The sequence below is a fragment of the Garra rufa genome, chromosome 5 (genome assembly GCF_049309525.1).
Source record: "Garra rufa chromosome 5, GarRuf1.0, whole genome shotgun sequence".
NCBI lineage: Eukaryota > Metazoa > Chordata > Actinopteri > Cypriniformes > Cyprinidae > Garra > Garra rufa.
Genome location: NC_133365.1, coordinates 8,799,287 through 8,820,165, shown reverse-complemented (window position 1 = coordinate 8,820,165; position 20,879 = coordinate 8,799,287). Strand labels below are relative to the sequence as shown.

General features: G+C 36.4%; 1 protein-coding gene across 2 annotated transcripts; it reads left to right on the top strand.

Moving 5' to 3' along the window:
• Positions 1 to 739: 739 nt before the first annotated feature.
• ak1 (adenylate kinase 1) lies at positions 740 to 19,530 on the top strand. Of its 2 annotated transcripts, none has more exons than XM_073840580.1 (7): positions 740 to 858; positions 9,281 to 9,313; positions 11,066 to 11,101; positions 15,905 to 16,068; positions 16,202 to 16,318; positions 19,168 to 19,359; positions 19,444 to 19,530. In XM_073840580.1, exons 2-7 carry the CDS (start codon positions 9,307 to 9,309, stop codon positions 19,510 to 19,512), a joined length of 585 nt encoding a protein of 194 aa, XP_073696681.1. In that variant the 5' UTR covers positions 740 to 858; positions 9,281 to 9,306; the 3' UTR covers positions 19,513 to 19,530. The 2 variants fall into 2 exon arrangements, with proteins under 2 accessions (XP_073696681.1, XP_073696682.1); XM_073840581.1 differs by lacking the exon at positions 740 to 858 and adding an exon at positions 4,283 to 4,306.
• Positions 19,531 to 20,879: the final 1,349 nt, after the last annotated feature.

Sequence of the window (20,879 nt, the reverse complement as noted above, 5' to 3'; positions counted from 1 at the left end):
ATCTTGTCTAGCTCAGCATAAAAGTCCATTATATGGAAATCTTAGGAGAAACCCTAAAATGTTTTACTCAAAAAACAATGTCCTTACGACTGAAGAAAAAAAAAGCATGAACATTTTGAATGACAAGGGGGTGAGTACATTATCTGTTAATTTTTGTTCTGAAAGTGAACTACTCCTTTAAATTGATTCACTACAGCCATATAAAATTATAATTGTTTTTTGTATTTATATATATAGTTTTTTAAAGAGAGAAAATTAGATTTTTTTTTTTTTTGGTGCAAAAAAGTCCTTGACCTGCATTTCATAAGCCATTTAAAGTAGACAATTTTGCATTAATATTGCAATAAATGTCATTCAGTAAAGGTGTTTCTAATATGACATATAAATACATGTGGCTGTATTATATCTACTGTGTCAAGTGTTACACTACTGTTTAAAAGTGTGGGGTTAGTACGATATTTAAATGTTTTTGAAAGAAGTCTCTTCTGATCACCAAGACTACATCTATTTGATCAAAAGTCCAGTTCATCCTGCCATAAGAGTTTATACACTGAAGCTACATGATGATGCATGTGAATGGTCCAAATGCTGAACCTTTATCCTGAAATAAATGGAAATGTCATGAACAGAGAAGCAACCAATCATGAGCTCAGATCCATCTGCTACATTCCTGCATCCCCTCCCAGCAGCCCTCCGTCTTCCCAGCGTGCCGTGCGTCAGCCAAAGCCGTGCAGTGCTATATAAAGCGGTGGTGGGCAGAGGGAGGGCTGCCGTGCAGCGGGTCACTCAGACAGACAGGAGCCGGACTCACTCAGCCCTCACTGGACCACAGAAAGACAGACAGAGAAAGACAGACAGGTCAGTACAGATGCACTGAGAGGAAGTGGAATAATACAGTACGGAAATGCCTTATCATGTGTGTGTGTGTGTGTGTGAGAGAGAGTGAGCTCTTAAGCTCTTTAAGGTCTTGCTGTTCACAGGCTGATCAGGGTAAAGCTGTATGAGAATGTGTTTTGACAGCTGCAATGTCAAACGGACAAACATGCAGATGCATTTGTGTTGTTTCATCATTGCAGTCGTCTTGTGTTTTCTCACGAGCCGCGCAATGCAGTGCTGATCTCACGCTCAGGAATAAACACTGATGGAATCAGTCGCCTGTTCTCCATTGTAAACACGGCCTCATTTACGTCAAACGGAGTCGCTCTCCTCTCTTAAAGCTACAGGAGCTCCGTCACTATGGCAACAGCAGAAATGCGGCTTTCTGGCTGGTTTGAGAATGTAAAGCGGTCTTCGCTCTGGTTTTGTATGGACAGCAGCTGCTGCCATAGAGGAACATCTTTTTTTAGCGACTCCTCATGAGCGGCTCGGTGGATAGGAGGGTCATGAATCTACACGATAGGACAGGATCGAGGTTTCCCTCATATCAATGTCACCAGAAACTGAGCACAAGGTGCCCACTGATGCGTCACATGACCCTGAGTCGCATTAAAACACATGCAACCAGTTCTAAATTTTGATGGCTGATTTATGAGGTCATACGTGACATTTAATCTAGTCTAGAGACACTTACTGGGATCCCATATTTCTAAAAATAATTTCATTTTGAACAGGGTACAGGGTTGGAAAGCATATTAAACACCTAATGTTCAGAATATGCTGTTCATAAACTAAATTGTTATATGTTGCTGTTATTGCATTAAATGTTATTTTAGATTTATTATATTTGCCATGTTTTCAAATTTTTCAATTTTAAAATTAAAACAGCAATTATATATATACACACACACACACACACACACACACACACACACACACACACACACACACACACACACACACACACACACACACACACATAATTAGTAAAAATTATTATATACAAAATTTCTAAATATTTTAACATATTGGAATGGTTATATATATCACTATAATAATTATATTTTATAGAATTATTTAACAATTTAATGATAATATTTCTTTAGTGACAATTTTACAACTTACAAATCAACAATTCACTATTTTAAGAAATCTTTTGATCATTATCACAACATTATTCAAGTACATTTACAAGAACATACTATTTAAGCCTTTTTACTTTAAAAATTCCACATTTAATTCAATGTTACTTGCCATTTCTTTGTAACTGTAATTATTTATTGGCAATTTATGAATAAAAATGTTTTTATACTCTTTTGTAGCGTATTTTAGTGAGAAAAATCATGCAGTAACTGTTAAATCAGGTTAAAAAATACTATTCACAAATATTATAGGAATGCACAGTTTAATAGCATCATTGAAATCTGCATTAAAATGCATTGCATACAGCAGATGAAGGTTTCGTTTGCAGCCACTGATGGGAAGCCATGAGCAGCTGTTTGCTGAGAGAACCGGCTCATATTTACAGCAGCTTTTAATAGAATATATTACAAACAGCTCTGTGCACCTCAGGTTGCATTTGTGCCTTCTCGTCTTTGACTCTGCCATGAATCTCAGCAGAGTTACGCTGTCTAGTAACCAAAAACTAAGTGTTACATTACCAAATCATTACATAATCAAAGTCCTTCCAAACATTTTTAGCACTGATTTTTGAGTCATGGCAACATTATTTTTATGTATACTGTAATAATATGTGTAAACAGTAGTGTTAACAGTGTTTAAAATTCCAATGTAAAACAAACAGTTAAAAACAAAATTAATGCTTTATTTTTAAATGTCTCTTGCACGACACACTAAAAACAGTCCAATCTATCAAATAATAAGAGTTTAGTAGCATGCTAATTGCACAAGAAGTAAGTCATTGGGACAGAAATGGCAGTGTTTTCTGACAATGAGCCACATAATGTACTGAACTGTAAATAACACAAGCATGAACACAGGCCATTAACATAATCATATAGACACTTCACGTCAGTGAAAATAAAACATGTAGCTGCAGAGAGCGAGAGCTGCTGGATTTGTGTTTGCTTCACGTGCTCTTGAAACTCTGCCAGATTCAATTCCTTAGATTTGCAGTGTCATACTGTACATTACATGCATGTAGACCATACAAACCAGCTGCTTAGGTACAGCCAAGAACAACAGTCTCACATGCCAGAGAGTCCTACAAAATCACCATAATTGGCCGGACAGGCAGTGCTAAAGAGTCCGGTGCTGATTCAGGCCTTTGGGTGACATTTACAGTGTCTCAGGGTCACCCGCTTATAAAGCAGCCCACTGGAGAACAGATCAGCGCATTACATAATACTTGCAGTGTGTCAATGGAGTGCATTGCACAAAACCAACAAGCATGTATCCTGAAAAAAAAAGAGATCAGGAATGTTTCTGAAACCTCTTTCTAAAGCTCATTAAGTGATAAGATTGCAATGCATTTCAGTGCATCTTTTTTGATCATATGGCTGATGAGTGAATACACATGAAGTGCACAGATCAGACACTCAGCAGCATTTGACTATATTTGTCAGATATGCAAATCATTTCAGAATACTTTGTACCTTATGAAGCAACAAGTCTCATCATGTTTCCTTTTAAGTATGAAAATATGAGAAAAATACCTTTTGCATGTGTTTTATGGCACATTACAAAAGCATGCCACCCCTATTTCCGCCATTGTCTAATGTTGTCAAGCTAATATAATAACTACGGTATGCAAGGCATTAAAGCACTTACAGAGTTCACATTCATATCACTGAAGTTGATTTACTAGAGTGATAAAAAATTCTAATTGTTTCTTGTATTATATATTATATATATATGTTTTATAAATATTTTAATACTATAAATATCTTTATATTCTTTGCAATGTTTGAGCTTACACATCTTTATTTTATATTAATATATGAGTATATAACTAATACTTTAATGTTAATTATGAGTAATTTTGAGTCTTAAACCGTTTTTATCAATGTGTCTTTTGCATTCAAAAGGTTTTGGGGTTAAACTGCAAAAATAGCTAACATAAAGCACAACACATTACTTACAGTCACCTTTGCTTGACAAACCCTAACTATTAAAAACACTGTCTGTAAAGCCTCCGATGGCTCAAAGCCACAGCAAATGCTCCCAACAGTGAGCAGAGATCTGACATTAATACAAAAGTCTCCTCTCAGATCTTCATCTTGATCTAAGCTCTTTTAAAATAACACTGCAGCTAAAGCACAGACCAGCAGGACCAGTCTTTGAGAACACAGCATTTGCATGCGAGTCACATGACCAGCTGTGCCGTCACAAGAAAAAGGGATCTGTTTACACTTGCTATCCGGACGCTCCAAGACAGTGTGTTTCAGCCTGGCTGCAGAGCTCCAGAACAGTAAGACACACTCTTTAAAAGCTTCTCTCCCCTCTCTTTCTCTCTCTCTGCTGTAGTGTTCAGAGTCTTTATGCTAAATGAATTCTGTCTGGAGAGACTCATTGAGTCATTGTGGTGGGTGTGTCGTTTGAGTGTTACTATAGCCTCTACATTTCCACAGACTGACAGACAGAGCTGTTTCATACAGTTAATAACGTAGAGAACAGGCACAGCTGTTAGGCTGCAGTCTAAGTCTTCGCATGGTTATGAAATGAAGTATCTAGAATTATATGCATAAACACACTTTAAATGTGAGTCTAACTGTAACATGTGACTGAAAAATACCTCTGCTGCAATAACGGATGGTATACATAGGTGTAAATAAATGAATGTTCTGAATTCCAGTCAACTTTATTCTGTTTATATTGTGAGCCAGTCACTAACAGCTCTTCACATCTAGCATTTGGTTCCTCTTCTGATTATGTGCTGAGGTGTGACCAGTTGGTTTGACAGCTCACATGCACCACAGCTGAGAGGAATGTTGGTTCATTAATGTGTGCATAACTATCTCATAGTGCCTCTAAATCTAGTTTTTGATGTAAAGATGAGTAGGCCGATGTCTCTAACCGTGTCATTGGCTGTTTTACAGTGCAGGGTTTTAATTTAATGTTCTTCACACTTAATTTTTTTTAAATGTAGCTTTCATTTGATGCACGATACAATACGTTTATCATAGCAAAGAAACATCTGTAAGGAGCATCTGTTTTAAATGAACTGTAAAAATAAGCAGTTGTGAACAAATGAATATCAACACATGAACACATTTGCACTGATCTGCAGAAGCACTGGTGATAAGAGTCAAATGTGGTGAAGTGTGTGAAAGCTTGTGCTGCTTCTGTCTGTGTGGAGCAGCTGCTGCTCAGAAGAATTGTGTGTGTGTGTGTTTGTGTGTGTATATATATATATATATACACACACACACACACACACACACTGCCGCTCAAAAGTTTGGGATCAGTATGATTTTTTACGTATTTTCAATAAGTTTCTAATGCTCATCAACGCTGTTTATTTACAGAAAAATAATAATATTGTGAAATATTATTATGATATTGGCTACTCAAGCTAAAGTGAGGAATCTTGGAGTTATTTTTGATACTAGGCTTACATTTGATTCTTTTGTTCATAGTACAGTTAAATCATCCTTTTTTCACCTCAGAAATATAGCAAGATTACGTCCTATGCTAAATTTCTCAGTAGCTGAAAAGCTGATGAATTCCTTTGTCATCTCTAGGATAGATTATTGTAACGCCCTGCTAGCCGGAGTCTCTAAATCCACACTCAACAAACTACAATATGTACAAAACTCGGCCGCCAGGATATTGACTGGGTCCAGGGTATGCAATCACATCACTCCAGTTTTGGAGTCCTTACACTGGCTCCCAGTCCGATTCAGAGTAGATTTTAAAATTTTGATGCTGACATACAAAGCACTGCATGGCTTGGCTCCTTATTATTTATCTAAATTGTTAACTTCCTATACCCCAACTCGGAGACTGCGTTCTTCACAATCCAACTTGTTGGTTGTTCCTCATACACGTTTACGATCTATGGGTGACAGGGCCTTTTCTTCATATGCTCCTGTCCTTTGGAATTCTCTGCCTCTTGATCTTAGGGAGGCCCAGAGCTACGACATTTTTAAAGGTAGACTTAAGACTTATTTTTTTAAATTAGCATTTGATTGTTGATATTACTTTTATTGCTTGAGCTTTGTATTGTTTAATTTGTGTACAGCGCTTTGAGAAGCTGCTTTTAAAGGCGCTTTATAAAATAAAGTTTATTATTATTATTATTATGATGTAAAATAACGATCGTCTATTTTAATATACATTAAAAATCTCATTTATTTCTGTGATCAAAGCTGAATTCTTCAGCATCATTACTCCAGTCTTCAGTGTCACATGGTCCTTCAGAACTCATTCTAATATGATGATTCTTTTTGATTCTTTTTTTCAGGATTTTTTGATAAATAAAAAGTCAAAAAGAACAGCATTCATTTAACATCTTTTCTAACAATATACACTAATGCTCAAAAGTTTGGGGTCAGTACATTTTTGTTCTTTCTTTTTTTTTAAATAAATCATTACTTTTATTCAGCAAGGATGTGTTAAATTGATAAAAAGTGGCTAATAAAGATTTTTTTAACTTTTTAACTATTGTTAGAAAATAATTAAATTTTGAATAACTGCTGTTTTTTTGTTTTACTTTTTATTCATCCTGAAAAAGTATAATAAATAAATAAATAAATAAAATAATAATAATATTTGGTAGCACAACTGTTGCCAACATAGATAATTGTAACAAATCAGCATATTAGAATGATTTCTGAAGGATCATGTGACACTGAAGACCGAAGTAATTGCTGATGAACATTCAGCTTTGCATCACAGGATTTTTTTTTAATGTATATTAAAATAAATTAAAAAAGAAAAAATCATTATTTTATATTGCATAACATTTTACAGTATTACAGTTTTTTTCCTGTATTTTTGCTCAAATAAATGCAGTCTTAATGAACGTAACAGACTTCTTTAAAAAAAAAAACGTATTAGTGATCCCAAACAAAAATAAAACAATGCTAATATTACATTTCTATTTTTACATTCTCAATGTACAAAGATGTGAATATTGGTCACAGACACAGAAATTAACTTTTAATTTCACCACATTGATTACTCACTAAAAACTCCCACAGATAATGTTTTCATGCTATTTTAAATCTTATCTGAAGCAACAAAGTGGTTATATCTAAGTGTGTGAGTTGTTTACTTTCATTTTAAGTTAGTCTTCCCATTAATGGCATTACATTGAGCATTCAGAATGATTTGTAAAGCCCTGAAAAAAGGAGGCAGGATATATCACATGAACTTTGCCTCCTCTCACTAACTTTCCCCCATTCATTCTCAATTACCCTCCACCAAACTCATGGCACATTTAAGGGTGTCTGTTAAAACTTAATGGGCTCAGTGGGCTAAATGTGACTTTTAAGTAGGGCTGTCGCGATAACCGCAATATCGCAATACCGCGCTATTGACGTGCATAACCGCAGAGGAATGCAACAACCGTGATATTTGCCTGTTTTCTTTTTTCCTAAGGATTTGCCTTTCTCACTTAATGCCTGTGCGCTGAATATTAAATTAGTAATAAGTTAGTAATGATAACATAATGTGTTTATTATGAGGTTCAGTAGATACGCACTTAACATGCCTAAACAGACAGCGAATGAGAGAGAGATCGACTGAGCTTGTGCGATTACCTGCATCTGTCTTTCAGATCGAGTCAGGTATGTATGTGGAACTAGCTTGTCATGTACAAGGAAAGTGAAATCTTTGTCTTAACATCGATGCTCTGGTCAGATGAGCCTTTAAAAGTGGCGATTAAAGTTAAAATGATTTTAACATCGTGTTTCATTACGTCTCTCTTTGAATAAATAAGCGTTTTTGAACGTATAGTTGAATGAACGGATTAAAGACTTACTCAAAGATAGTCTCTTGCCTCCATCTTGTGGCGTAAAAATGAAACTGCAGTAACTGACAGCTCGTCTAAAACACGCAGGTGAAATACTGACAGAAAGTCTCTTGTCCAGTCAGACTCGAGGGTGCGCGCTAACTGTTGTATATACGAAGATTTCAGATGCAAAGCCTCTAAGTATGTCTGACATTTTTCTTCAAAATTTGCATTTCTTACTGGCTAGGTTTCTATGTAAGTACTGTTTACTTCACTTCATATATCAACGCGATTTGGTTTCGGTTTATTGATTTCTGAATATGACCTTACATTGTAACAGCCTATACACAATTATATGGCGGTAATACCGCATACCGCGCTACTGAGCCACTCAAAATTACCGCAAGGGAAATTCCTTAACCACGACAGCCCTACTTTTAAGTCTTACCATTTTTAAAATAAAAATAACAAAATGGTATTAACAAGAGCAAAAATCACGTCTTTACTCAATAACAATCAAACAAACAAACAAACATACTAATGATTTATGTTTTAGAGGTTTTGGGAGAAATAACATGCACACTTCATTCACTCGTGTGTTACATGTGATAAACGCAGAGAAAAGCAGCTCTGGCAGTGTACAGATGAAAGTTTGTTGTCACCTCGAACATGACACGTTTTTTTTTTAAATTTCAAATGTTCTGAGAATCACTGGTTGTAAAAACAAAGAAAGCGTGACTTACTTGTCCATCTGTTTTGAGAAAATGACCTGTGTCTTGTGTAAACGATGCCTTGAATCGCATTCATCCGCGCAGAGAAGCAGAGACGAAGCACACCCAAAACAATGTTCTTCCGCCAAACGCGTGCAGTTTTATATTTAACCGCTAGAGCGCCACAATTGATAATAGCATACAATTGTATTGTAGCATAAATCACCCTAAGCATAAAACAGCTCGTTTAATTGTAAAGATCATATTAGATAAGGAAAAACTGACATGGAAATTCACAAGGACTGTTTTAATAGCAAAAGACACTGGGCTGGTTTTACAAGGTGACCTCATTTCTGGAGCAAAGTTTACTGGCTTCTTGGTAAATGTTCAGCTTAGACAGAAGGAAATATTTGACTTAACATACAGTGGCAGTTACAGTAATAGAACAGAAACAATATGACACACGCTGACAGGTAAACAGATAAAGATGAGTCAGAAATGTACACTAGTATATGTGTGTGTAGCCTCTGTGGAGAGAGAGGGAGGAGTGCAAATTAATAAAGTGTTAGGTCAGTGTGTGACTGTGTTACAGGACTCAGTTGGGAAACACTAATGCTTTGAGCAACACTGAATCTGTATTTAAGCATTAAACTTACTCATGAACTTTCTGGTGTGGCATTCAAGAGTTCAGATGAGAATGGATGAGTGACAAACTTAAAACAATAATAGTTTTTAACTCTTTATCTGAACTAATCTTTATCTTTTATTACTCTTACAGGATAATCTCTCACATTACAGACAACCATGGCAGGTGAGATTTTCTTTCCATCTACAATAATTTACGTTTTGAAAGTTTTTGTCAACATTTATGACTGTTTAGTACACAAACAGCTGTCTTATGCAATTACCTGAAATAAATTGCCTTTAGTAAATGGTACAGCTTGTTAATTAAGACTGGTTCAAGACGTGTCATGAAAGACAAAGAGGGTTTCCAAACACGGGCCTCCTAAAGAGGGACCCGCAGACAGATTGAGACGAACAGCAGCTCTGACCTTTGCACACACTCACACATCGGACTGACACTGGATCAATGTGAGAATTACACTCAATGACGAAATACATATGGAGAACTAAAGAGCAAATAAACAGTGACAGTCGACATGAAAACACATATGAATGGCTTTATCTGTCATCATCAACATCCGATGGTCTCTGATGACCTCATGTGGGCATTCGTTGTATTACAAGAAGTCCTTTATGCATTTCATTTGTGTTTTTAAGCATTTTATATTTATTCCAAACAATTTTATTTGCAAGCTTATATTCAGCTATTATTTTTAATTGTTAACTTTTAACTATTTTTGGACTTTTTGGATCATAAGTCATCAAATAGGTGAATATTGGTCACAGTCACAGACATAGAGATTTACTTTCAATATTACCCAGTAACAACTCCCACAGATCATGTTTTCTTGTCATTTTAAAGGAGTAGTTCACTTTCAGAACAAAAATTTACAGATAATGTACTCACCCCCTTGTCATCCAAGATCTGTCTTTCTTCAGTTGTAAAGAAATGGTGTTTTTTGAGGAAAACATTTCAGGACTTCTCTCCATATACTGGACTTCTATGGTGCCCCCGAGTTTGAACTTCCAAAATGCAGTTTAAATACAGCTTCAAGGGGCTCGAAATGATCCCAGCCGAGGAAGAAGAGTCTTATCTAGCGAAACGATTGGTTATTTTCCAAAACTTATATACTTTTTAATCTCAAACACTCGTCTTGCCGAGCTAGACAAGATGAGCATTTGAGGTTAAAAAGTATATAAATTGTAATTTTAAGAAAATATCCCATCGTTTTGCTAGATAAGACCCTCCTTCCTCGGCTGTGATCGTTTAAAGCCCTTTGAAGCTGCAGTTTGGAAGTTCAAACTCGGGGGCACCATAGAAGTCCATTATATGGAGAGAAATCCTGAGAAGTTTTACTCAAAAAACATAATTTCCTTACGACTGAAGAAAGAAAGACATGAACATCTTGGATGATAAGGGGGTGAGTACATTATCTGTGAATTTCTGTTCTGAAAGTGAACTACTCCTTTAAGTCTTATTTGACAAGTGCATCTGGAAAGTAGTCCTATTCACACAGCGCTTCACTTTTCCCACATAAGCGCTTCACTTTTTGGATGCACTGTATATTGGTATTGCTGCAGTCATTGTTCACATGTCATCAGTAGCTCAGGATCAAACCTGTTTGATGAAGCTCTTCAGAATGTTGGCAACAGTTGCCATGGTGGCCTCAAGCATTCAGAAGTAACTGAAGGAAAGAGTAGAATCAGTGTGAAAAGACTGGTCTAAAATGGGGTCAGGTTGTTTGAGTAAATCAGCAGTCGCTGCGCTGAACACAGATGGTAGGCTAAATGATTTCAGCAGAATGTCAGCAGAAAATAATCAGACTTCAGAATCCAAGAGAGTCTGATCTCTGAGAGTTCATGAGCAGTGATTTCAAATAATAACACAATCTCTGTCGATTCCCATTTGGACTGATTTGAATGTTTTATTGTGCCACAGATAAAATTAAAGATGCTAAGATCGTCTTTGTGGTGGGTAAGTTGAATTGCCTTTACAATTTCACTTTGTCTACTAACTGTCAAATCAAATGAGGTGTGTTTTTTGAATGTAAACTCGTGATCATAAGCAATGTTGGAGAGAAATGTGTTGTGAATCCAGATCAGCTTTCTGTAGGAATGACAAAAGCATCATAATTTTTCTAAGTTGTAAACTAATATAACTGGAGCACGTTTTACAAAAAAAAAAAAAAAAAAAAAAACTATTATTTCATTTTTCTGTTTCCAAACTGCACATTTAATTTAACATGCCTTTCTTCATAATTATTTGTGAAAGCAAATCGGGTTTTTTTTTAGTGTGCATGAATTCATAACTATGATGGACAATTCACACTGCACAGATAAACTCCAACAAACACGTAACAGTGTGTTATCCCTGTTGGCATCTGTTGTTTTTACCCGATTGAACGTGTTCAGTTAGCATTTGTTGGGGCAGTGTGAACATGACAGTTAAAAAATGTAATTCTAAATCCAACAGCCACCTTGTTTGTTGGCATTGTCTGTGTGGTCATTGGCCTTTAGTTTCAAACAATGCACTGATTTAATGTTTTTTTTTTTGTTTGTTTGTTTGCTGATGAGTGTAACTTAAATGCCATTTATAAAACGGTTAGTTCCATTCCTCAATTCTGATTGGTCAGCAGCTGTGTCGTATTCATGATACGGCACGGCTATGACCGTTTCACTCAACGGTTTTGTGTATCATTGAACCCCCTTAGCAACCACCCTTAGCAACGTAAACACAGCTGCAGCAGTTAGGGACTACTTTTTACAGCGGAAGGCAGTTAATGATTTTACTTTATGAAAACTTACAACTTAATATATATAAATTAATATTTTTGATTTTAATATTTTTATTGTGTGGTAACCGTTTTATAAAAGCAATAAGGTACTTGAGGCCGTGCTGTATCATGAATAAATCACGGCTGAAGGGGTTGCAGGCACTCCGCTTCGCGTCGTGCCTAACAACGCCCTTCTGCCGTGATTTATTCATGATACAGCACGGCCTCTCGTACCTTATTGCTTAAATAAACCTCTTAGTAGCCTAATGCATGCATCTTTGAGCCGTCTCTCCTCCTCGTATCAGAGCGGCTCTGATGTGGTTTTGCTTCTGTGAAAATGAAAAGCTACATCAGAGCTGTTGTTATGGATACTGGCATTCAAACATGAGAATCAACACAGAAGGCAAGATTTTGTCAAATGTAGCTTTCAATGGATTCACTGTGATTCCAAATACTGTACATTCATGTCATTTCTGAACCTCGTCTGCATTTGTGCCGCCTTTTGGTGCAAAAGCAACATAAACAGAATAAAAGTAACATAATAAAATTAACATTAAATGGTTTTTTTAACACTAACAGTTTTTTATATCTTACAATTTTTACTATATTTTTGATTAAATAAATTCAGTCAAGGATAGTAGAAGAGACTTCTTTCAAAAACATGAAGTCTTAAAGGAGAAGGTCACTTCCAAAACAAAAATTTACAGATAAATTACTTGCCCTCTTGCCATCAAGATGTTTATGCCTTTTTTCTTCTGTCGTAAAGAAATTATGTTTTTTTGAGGAAAACATTTCAGGATTTTTCTCAATATTGTGGACTTCAATGGTGCCTGCAAGTTTGAACGTCCAAAATGCAGTTTAAATGCAGCTTTAAAGGGCTCTATACAACTCCAGTCGAGAAAGAAGGGTCTTATCTAGCGAAACAATCTATTATTTTCTGAAAAAATACAATTTAAATACTTTTTAACTTTTTGTATGCGTATTCTGTGTACTCCCATTCAATACAGTTAGAGAAGGTATCCAGGGCTGCCAACTCTCATGCATTCATCATGAGACGTAATTTACACTTTTCTCACGCTCTCACACCACAAATCTATTTTCTGATTTACCTAGGGCTGTGCTTCAATTCAGCTTCAATTTCGATTTCGGCTTCAAATTATTACGAAAATACAATAATTGAGATAAAACGATTACTGCCCCCCAATTTCACATGCAAATCAGTAAAACCATGTAACGTTAACATGACTTGCATAAAATGGGACGTGCTTGATTTATTGTTTATTTGATGTCCTGTTTTTAAAAGCATGAAAGAGAATTTGCAGTGTGTATGTGTTCTGGACAAGTAAAGTGAACGTTTAGCTTAAGATGCGTTAAAATGCGGCGTTTGGTGATTATTCTTGTAAACGTTCGTCAGTTATGTCTGAAGTTAACGTAAACTTGAGAATGAAAATATATGTGCAACAGTATATTGGATCCGTGCAGCTCTTAAAGCAGCCACAAGTAATATTCCTTCTGCCGTCTCTGTGCTTAATGTTAATCAAACAACAAAAGACAAAGACAAAATCACTCACTGCTCTTGACGGAGGGACTTTTGTAGTTTTTATAAGAAACAAAGCGTGTTTAATTCTTACAGTGAAGACTATGCTGTTTTATTTTACATTCAGTTAATTACATTAACCATTTTTTGTATTTGTTTTTCTATTGTATTGCTATCTTTAAATTAATCAATCATATAAAGTTCCGGACCCACTCATAATCGTGTTAAATAACCGTGATTACGATACTGACCAAAATAATCATGATTATGATTTTTACCTTAATCGAACAGCCCTAGTTTTACCTTTTTTCTTTTGTGAATTGCATTTGTTAATGCAATTTCACTTTGTATACACTGGTAGTGCTGGGCGATATGACGATATATATCGTGGGGACGATAGAAAAGTGTCTATCGTCCTATTTCTCTTCTATCGTTTCTATCGTCTCTAACCTAATTTTATCAATTACTAAAGAAAATATTGCATTAAATAGGCTATGACAAATGTATGATAGTGTCTTGTTGCTGTGCAATGCATACTCTACCCTATAAGTGATAATCAAGAATAAAAACGAACTTTTTGACAAAGAAACTCCGTCTTGTGCGACGTGACGCTTTACGTTGTTGCGACATGCTTTAACTCGTGAGTGCTTAGCCTAAAGATGGAGACGCAAGAGGTTGAAGATGAATGCCCGGATCGAGTCGAAACAAACTGAAACTGCTACGCAGGCAGCAGACAATAAGTACTTTTACCGACACGTGGGGATACGTCAGTGATTTTGTTGCATTTTGGCTTCAAGAGCTCCGACACGGAGCAGAAGACAGTCATGTGCAAACTCTGCCAAAAGACTGTTTCCGCGCCCGACGCTGACGCCTGTTTCACACATACTTCGTCTGCAGTGCGTATGCGTTGCGTATTTTTTTCCGCACCCATGTTAACGGATCAGATCGTTCACACTGCACGCGGTTGCTGTCCGGTAGTGCGTTCCAGAAGCGCTGCGTTTGCAGCAGTGGAGCGATCCTTCCGGCACAGAGTCTGTTTTTGCTGCGCTGCATGCGCTGAATTAAAGTGACAGCGCATTGTTCGCTGTAAAAATGAACATGGATTGACACGGAAATGTACCATAAATGCAGTCTACTGTGTTTCACAGTCAACACGTGGCTTTTTGGCTAGGTTTAAAATAGTGCAGTTTTAAATAAAAAAGGCAACATAATAGATGCACTTGTCCAGGTAGAAAAGTTCTTTAAAATATGGTTTTTAATAAAGATTTAATACGAAAGAAAGGCACAGAGAGCCGACTGCTTGTCTGTGGTAAGTTTTAATTTAAAATATTTGTGATAGCCCAATTTCAATATGAAAAGGAAGCTATAGCCTACCTATGCTGTTTAAATGTGTTGCAACTTGCTTGAGCAACTTAATAAACAAATCTAGAAGTCAAGTGCATTAAATAATAGCCTACGTTGTTTATAATACGTTGAGTTTAAACGTGAATATGTCTAGTATTATTGTATTAGTGTACTGTGATAAAAGAGTATCCCAATGCTGAAAATGCACGTTTGGATTTGAAATTAAAATAACGGATAAATGGTGTGTTTGTGGTAAACACCCGCGGATCAGGAACGGACTGCAAACGCGTCCTGTGTGGAAGCAAAACGAGTCCGTGCTGCTTCTGCACCGCATACATAACGCACACGGACTGCAGACGCACTGCAGACGGAGTATGTGTGAAACAGGCGTGATACTTTATTTTGGTTTGCAAACTTTGCACTACAAGGTTGAAAAATGTTTTGTTTATTTTTTATAATTGAGTGCTTTTCTGCTCAGAAACTATTTTGATAATACTATTTAACTATGATGTGGATAAAAAATGTGAAGGCTACTGTAGCTCTACCTCCACCACATCTATTGTCATTTGATACATTTATATTGCTGCACTAAAATGTATTTTTCTCATTTGTGACAGTTCAGTTAAATGTCATTCAAATAACAAATAAAAATAAAGTTGCAAAAAAATTATGCAATGATATTTTTGTCAAACTTTTCAGAGAATAACTGAAAACGTACTTTATTTTGGTATATCGTGATATATATCGTTATCGTGATATAAAATAATCCATATCGTGATACATGATTTTTCCATATCGCCCATCACTATACACTGGGTTGGTGCTTCTGCAGCGATGTAGGTTTTTGAAGTTAACATTTAAACTGCATTTTGGAAGTTCAAACTCGCAGACACCATAGAAGTTCACTATATGGAGAACATTCCTGAAATGTTTTCCTCAAGAAACATAATGTCTTCACAACTAAAGAAAGAAAGACATGAACATCTTGTATGACAACGGGAGTACATTTTCTGTAAATCTTTGTCCTGGAAATGAACTTCTCCTTTAATACTTCCACATTGTGCATGGTGAAATCAAATCAAAGCTATATTACAATAGTATCTGACCAGTATTTTTACATCAGGCGGCCCTGGCTCTGGAAAAGGCACCCAGTGTGAGAAGATCGTGGCAAAGTACGGCTACACTCACCTGTCCTCAGGTGACCTGCTGCGTGCGGAGGTGGCGTCCGGCTCAGAGAGGGGCAAACAGCTCCAGGCCATCATGCAGAAAGGAGAACTTGTGCCTCTGGTCAGTCCAATCACCCTTCACATGCTGGATAAAAGCGTTTCTCAGTGCTGACGTCACTCCCTGTTAGCCTGAGCTGATAAATGAACTCTGACGCACTGAGAGGTTCATTCTGATGCTGCTCTTCTTCCTGCAGGACACAGTTCTGGACATGATCAAAGACGCCATGATCGCCAAGGCTGACGTCTCGAAGGGCTACCTGATCGACGGATACCCTCGCGAGGTCAAACAGGGAGAGGAGTTTGAGAAGAAGGTAAAACAACAAAGTGAACTCTCAGGAAATGGTGTCATGTTTGACTGTGTTTCAGGATTGAAATTTGATTTTAAGTGGCTAATGCTGAACTGTGAATTTCAGATGTCATATTCTATAATCTCAGAGCAGTAGTAATCAGCATCAATGGTCAGTTACAATGGCTGATTCTTAAACTGTTAGCTCTGAATCTGACAGTTATTTATCATCTACTTGAAAGTTTTGAATTGGTAACTGAAGTATATTTAGAATACAGCTGAATATAGCAGAAATGGCACTTCATAATAGAACATTTTTTAAAGAAATTATTACTTTTATTCATCAAGGATGCATTTATAATGTCACAAAAGATTTCTATTTCAAATACATGCTGTTCTTTTGAACTTTCGATTCATCAAAGACTCCTGAAAAATAAAATGTGTCACAGATTCCACAAAAATATTCAGCACAACATAGATAGTAATCAGAAATGTTTCTTGTGCAGCAAATCAGCATATGTGACCCTGGACCACAAAACCAGTCATAAGGTTAAAATTTACACAACTGAGGTGTATAAATCATATGAAAGCTCAATAAATAAGCTTTCTATTGATGTATGGTTTGTTAGGATAGGACAATATTTGGTCGAGATACATCTATTGGAAAATCTGGAATCTGAGGGTGCAAAAAAATCAAAATACTGAGAAAATTATCTTTAAAGTTCTCCAAATTAAGTTCTTAACAATGCATATTACTAATCAAAAATTACATTTTGATATATTTATATTAGGAATTTTACAAAAAATCTTCATGGAACATGATCTTTAGTTAATTTCCTAATGATTTTTGGCATAAAAGAAAAATCAATCATTTTGACCCATACAATGTATTTTTGGCTATTGCTACAAATATACCCCCAGCGACTTAAGACTGGTTTTGTGGTCCAGGGTCACATATTAGAATGATTTTTGAATGATCATCTGACACTGAAGACTGGAGTAATGATGCTGATAATTCTGCTTTAATCACAGTAATAATTTACAGTTTACAATATATTCACATAAAAAACCTGATATTTTAAATTGTAATAATATTTCACATTTTTTACTCTGTTTTTGATCAAATAAATGCAGCCTAGGTGAGAAGAGCTTCTTTAAAAAATATTGAACAATTCTTACTGCCCCCCGAACTTTTGATTTCTAGAGTTAAAGTATTTATATTTTAAAAATAAAAACATTAAGACTAAGTTTAGTATGCTGTTAATTACAGTGCCTTGCATAAAAATATTCATACCCCTTCATATGCTGCCTTATGTTAAACTCTTTAAATTACTTTCTTTCCCCACATCAGTTTACACTTCATACACCATAATGACAAAGCAAAAAACAGTTTTGTGACAACTAATTGATAAAAAATTTAATTTTAAATGACTACATTGCATAAGTATTCATACCCTTAATTGAGTGCTTTGTTGAAACACCTTCACAGCCTCAAGTCTTTTTGGGTATGATGCAACAAGATTTGAACATCAGCATTTGGCAGTTACCTGACATTTTTCTTTTCACCTCAAGCTCTGTCAGATTGGAGTGGGTGTCTGGCAGACATTTTCAGGTTTCTCTAGAAATATTTGATTGTGTTCAAGTCAAGGCTCTGGCTGGGCTACTCAATGACATTCACAGAGTTGTCTATAAGCCACTCTTGCTGTGTGCTTAGGGTCATTGTCCTGTTGGAAGATGAACCTTCTGCCCAGTCTGGTTCTGAATGCTCTAGACTGGGTTTTCATTAATTTTTTGGTGTCCCTCAGTCCCTGCTGCTGAAAAACAGATCCACAGCATGAGGCTGCTGCCAGCACACTTTACTTTAGGAATGGTCCTCTGGAGGTGATAAGCAGTGCTTTGTTTCCTTCAAACATGATGCTTAGAATTGAGGTTCATCAGACCACAGAATCCTGTTTCTTATTGTCTGAGGATCCTTTAGATGCTTTTTGCAAATTCCAAGTGTGTTTTCATGTGTCTTCACTGAGGAGAGGATTGAGTTTGACCACATCACCATAAAGCCTAGATCGGTGGAGTGTTGCAGTGATGTTTGTTCTTCTGTAAGTTTTCTGCATCTGTATAAATGATCATGGAGCTCAACTAGAGTGTCCATCAGGTTCTTGGTCACCAGTTCTCCGTCAATTGCTCAGTTTGTCCAGGAGGTCAGCTCTAGAAAGAGTCCTAGTTGTTCCAAGCGTCTTCCATTATGGATAATGGAGTCTACATGCTTCTGTGAATCTTCAATGCAGCATAATTTTTTTCTGAACTCTTCCCAAGATCTGTGCCTCTACGCAAATCTGTTTCTGAGCTCTACAGGCAGTTATTTTGACCTCAGGGCTTGGTTTGTGCTCTGATATGCATTTTCAGCTGTTAGACCTTTTCTGAGAGGTGTGTGCCTTTCCAAATCATACTCAGTCAAATTAATTTGCCACTCGAAGTGTAGTAACACCTACAAGCGATATGAATTCTCCTGAGATAAATTTCAAGTGTCCCAGAAAAGGGTATGAATACTTATGCAATGGAATAATTTTAGTTTTTTTTTTCTCATAAATTTGCAAAGTTGTTACAAACCAGTTTTGTGCTTTGTCTTTATAGTGTATGGAGTGTAGAATAATGTTGAAAAAAAAGTCAATTTAAAGCAGGTTAACAAAAAACTGCTTGCAACATAACAAAACGAAATAAATAAAGGGGTGTGAATACTTTCGCAAGGCACTGCATATCAGTAGTACATCAAAAGCCACAACTCTCCTGATAAATAACTGTCCCTACAAGCACACAAATAATCTGGTTTACCAAACTCAGATTAAACATGCATTTTCTCTCTCCTTTTTCTCTCAGATCGGTGCTCCAGCTCTGCTGTTGTATATCGATGCTAAAGGCGAGACCATGGTGAAGAGGCTGATGAAGCGTGGAGAGACCAGCGGCCGCGCTGACGACAACGAGGAGACTATTAAGAAGCGTCTAGATCTCTATTACAAAGCCACTGAGCCCGTCATCACTTACTATGAGAAACGCGGCATCGTTAGGAAGGTGAGCGGTCTGAAATATGATTGACTCAGTCAAACATGACAGCGATTCTCTCTTTAACTCCATGATTTCTCTCCCCTCTTCCAGATTGACTCTGAGCTACCAGTGGATGAGGTATTTGGTTTTGTTGAAAAAGCTATTGATGAGCTGAAGTAAAAAGCACTTGACAACAAACTCTTGTTTGGGTTGTTCTTTTGCCTTTGCTCTCATATACACCCATCATTGCCTTAACAATGTACCATTCGAGCAATCACATTGGTGGACCAGTTTAAGTGATTACCAGTTGCTTTTATAGTGTGCACATATAGGCCTACTCTGAAAAATCATGGTTATTTTATTTCAACCCAAACTTTTTTTTAGTGTTTGGGTAGTTTTTGTGTAACACAGCTCCTGGGACAGTACAGTCGCAACAACCCAGCGGTTGTAATGAGCGCAGATATTTTGCATCCTCTTCAGGTGAGAGTATCAGTGCCACCCACTTGCATTTCTTTGGTGAAATAGTATGTTTTATATTTCCTATGCAACAATTTCTTTGCTGTAAATCATTTTAGTTTTTGCAAAGCAAACTAAAGGGACGCAATATCAGTCAAATAAACCAACTGCATCAGTCTTTTCACAACGATGAAATTGTAAATTTTTAATAAATATTGTTTAAACTGTAAAATATGTTGTATTAAGTAAAAATTTTAACGAAAATAAATCATTTAGCAAGAAAGAAATTAAAACCTAAAAAGTAATGAGTCTAACTAAATAAAATAATAATTAAAAATAAATAGGCTAATCATGTTTGTAATCATTACGTTTTCAACCCACCACCAGAGTGCAGGACTCTGATTTAAAGTGCACTGTGAAAAGTATAATCAGGAATAAGGGTGTCAGGGTCCTGCTATTCTGTCTTTGTTTAACATGTCTTTGTTTGTCTTATGTCTGAGCACATGGCTTTGTCTTTGTTTATGCCATGTGCTCCTCTTGTCCTGCCCTTGTTTAGTCCTCATTTACTTGATTGTGATAGTCCTCATGTGCTCTATTCTCTTTATATTGTGCTCCTTACCCCCGTGTCTCTGCTGGTTTGTTGTGTGTGAGCATTGCTTGTAATTTAAGTTTGTTAATAGCTTACTGTGTTTGCTAAGCCTAGTTGATCAGTATTATATTTTAGCTGGTCTTTCCAGATTAATTTTTTATCTTGTCTTTTGACTTTTCTAGTTTATACTATACAAGTTTAGCTTTTGTTCTAGTTTTCCCACACCTTATTTTTGGTTTCTGGATTTTGCCTTTTGCTAGTTTCATTTTTTGCAGTTCCAGAAAAAATTAGATGTTTATTTTGTTTTCTCTTGTCATAGTGCTGGGTCAGTTCTTATTTTGGTTTTGCCTTTTCTTGTTGTCTTGTGTCTTGTCTTTGTCCTGCATCCTCTTCCTCCCTGGCCACTGTTATAAGGAGTTGGCAGTCAGACTGGTGCAGCTTCAGTTGCAGCTCTTACTATCAAGCCTCTGGTTCGACAAGCTGTTGCCCGATCTCCTGTGTT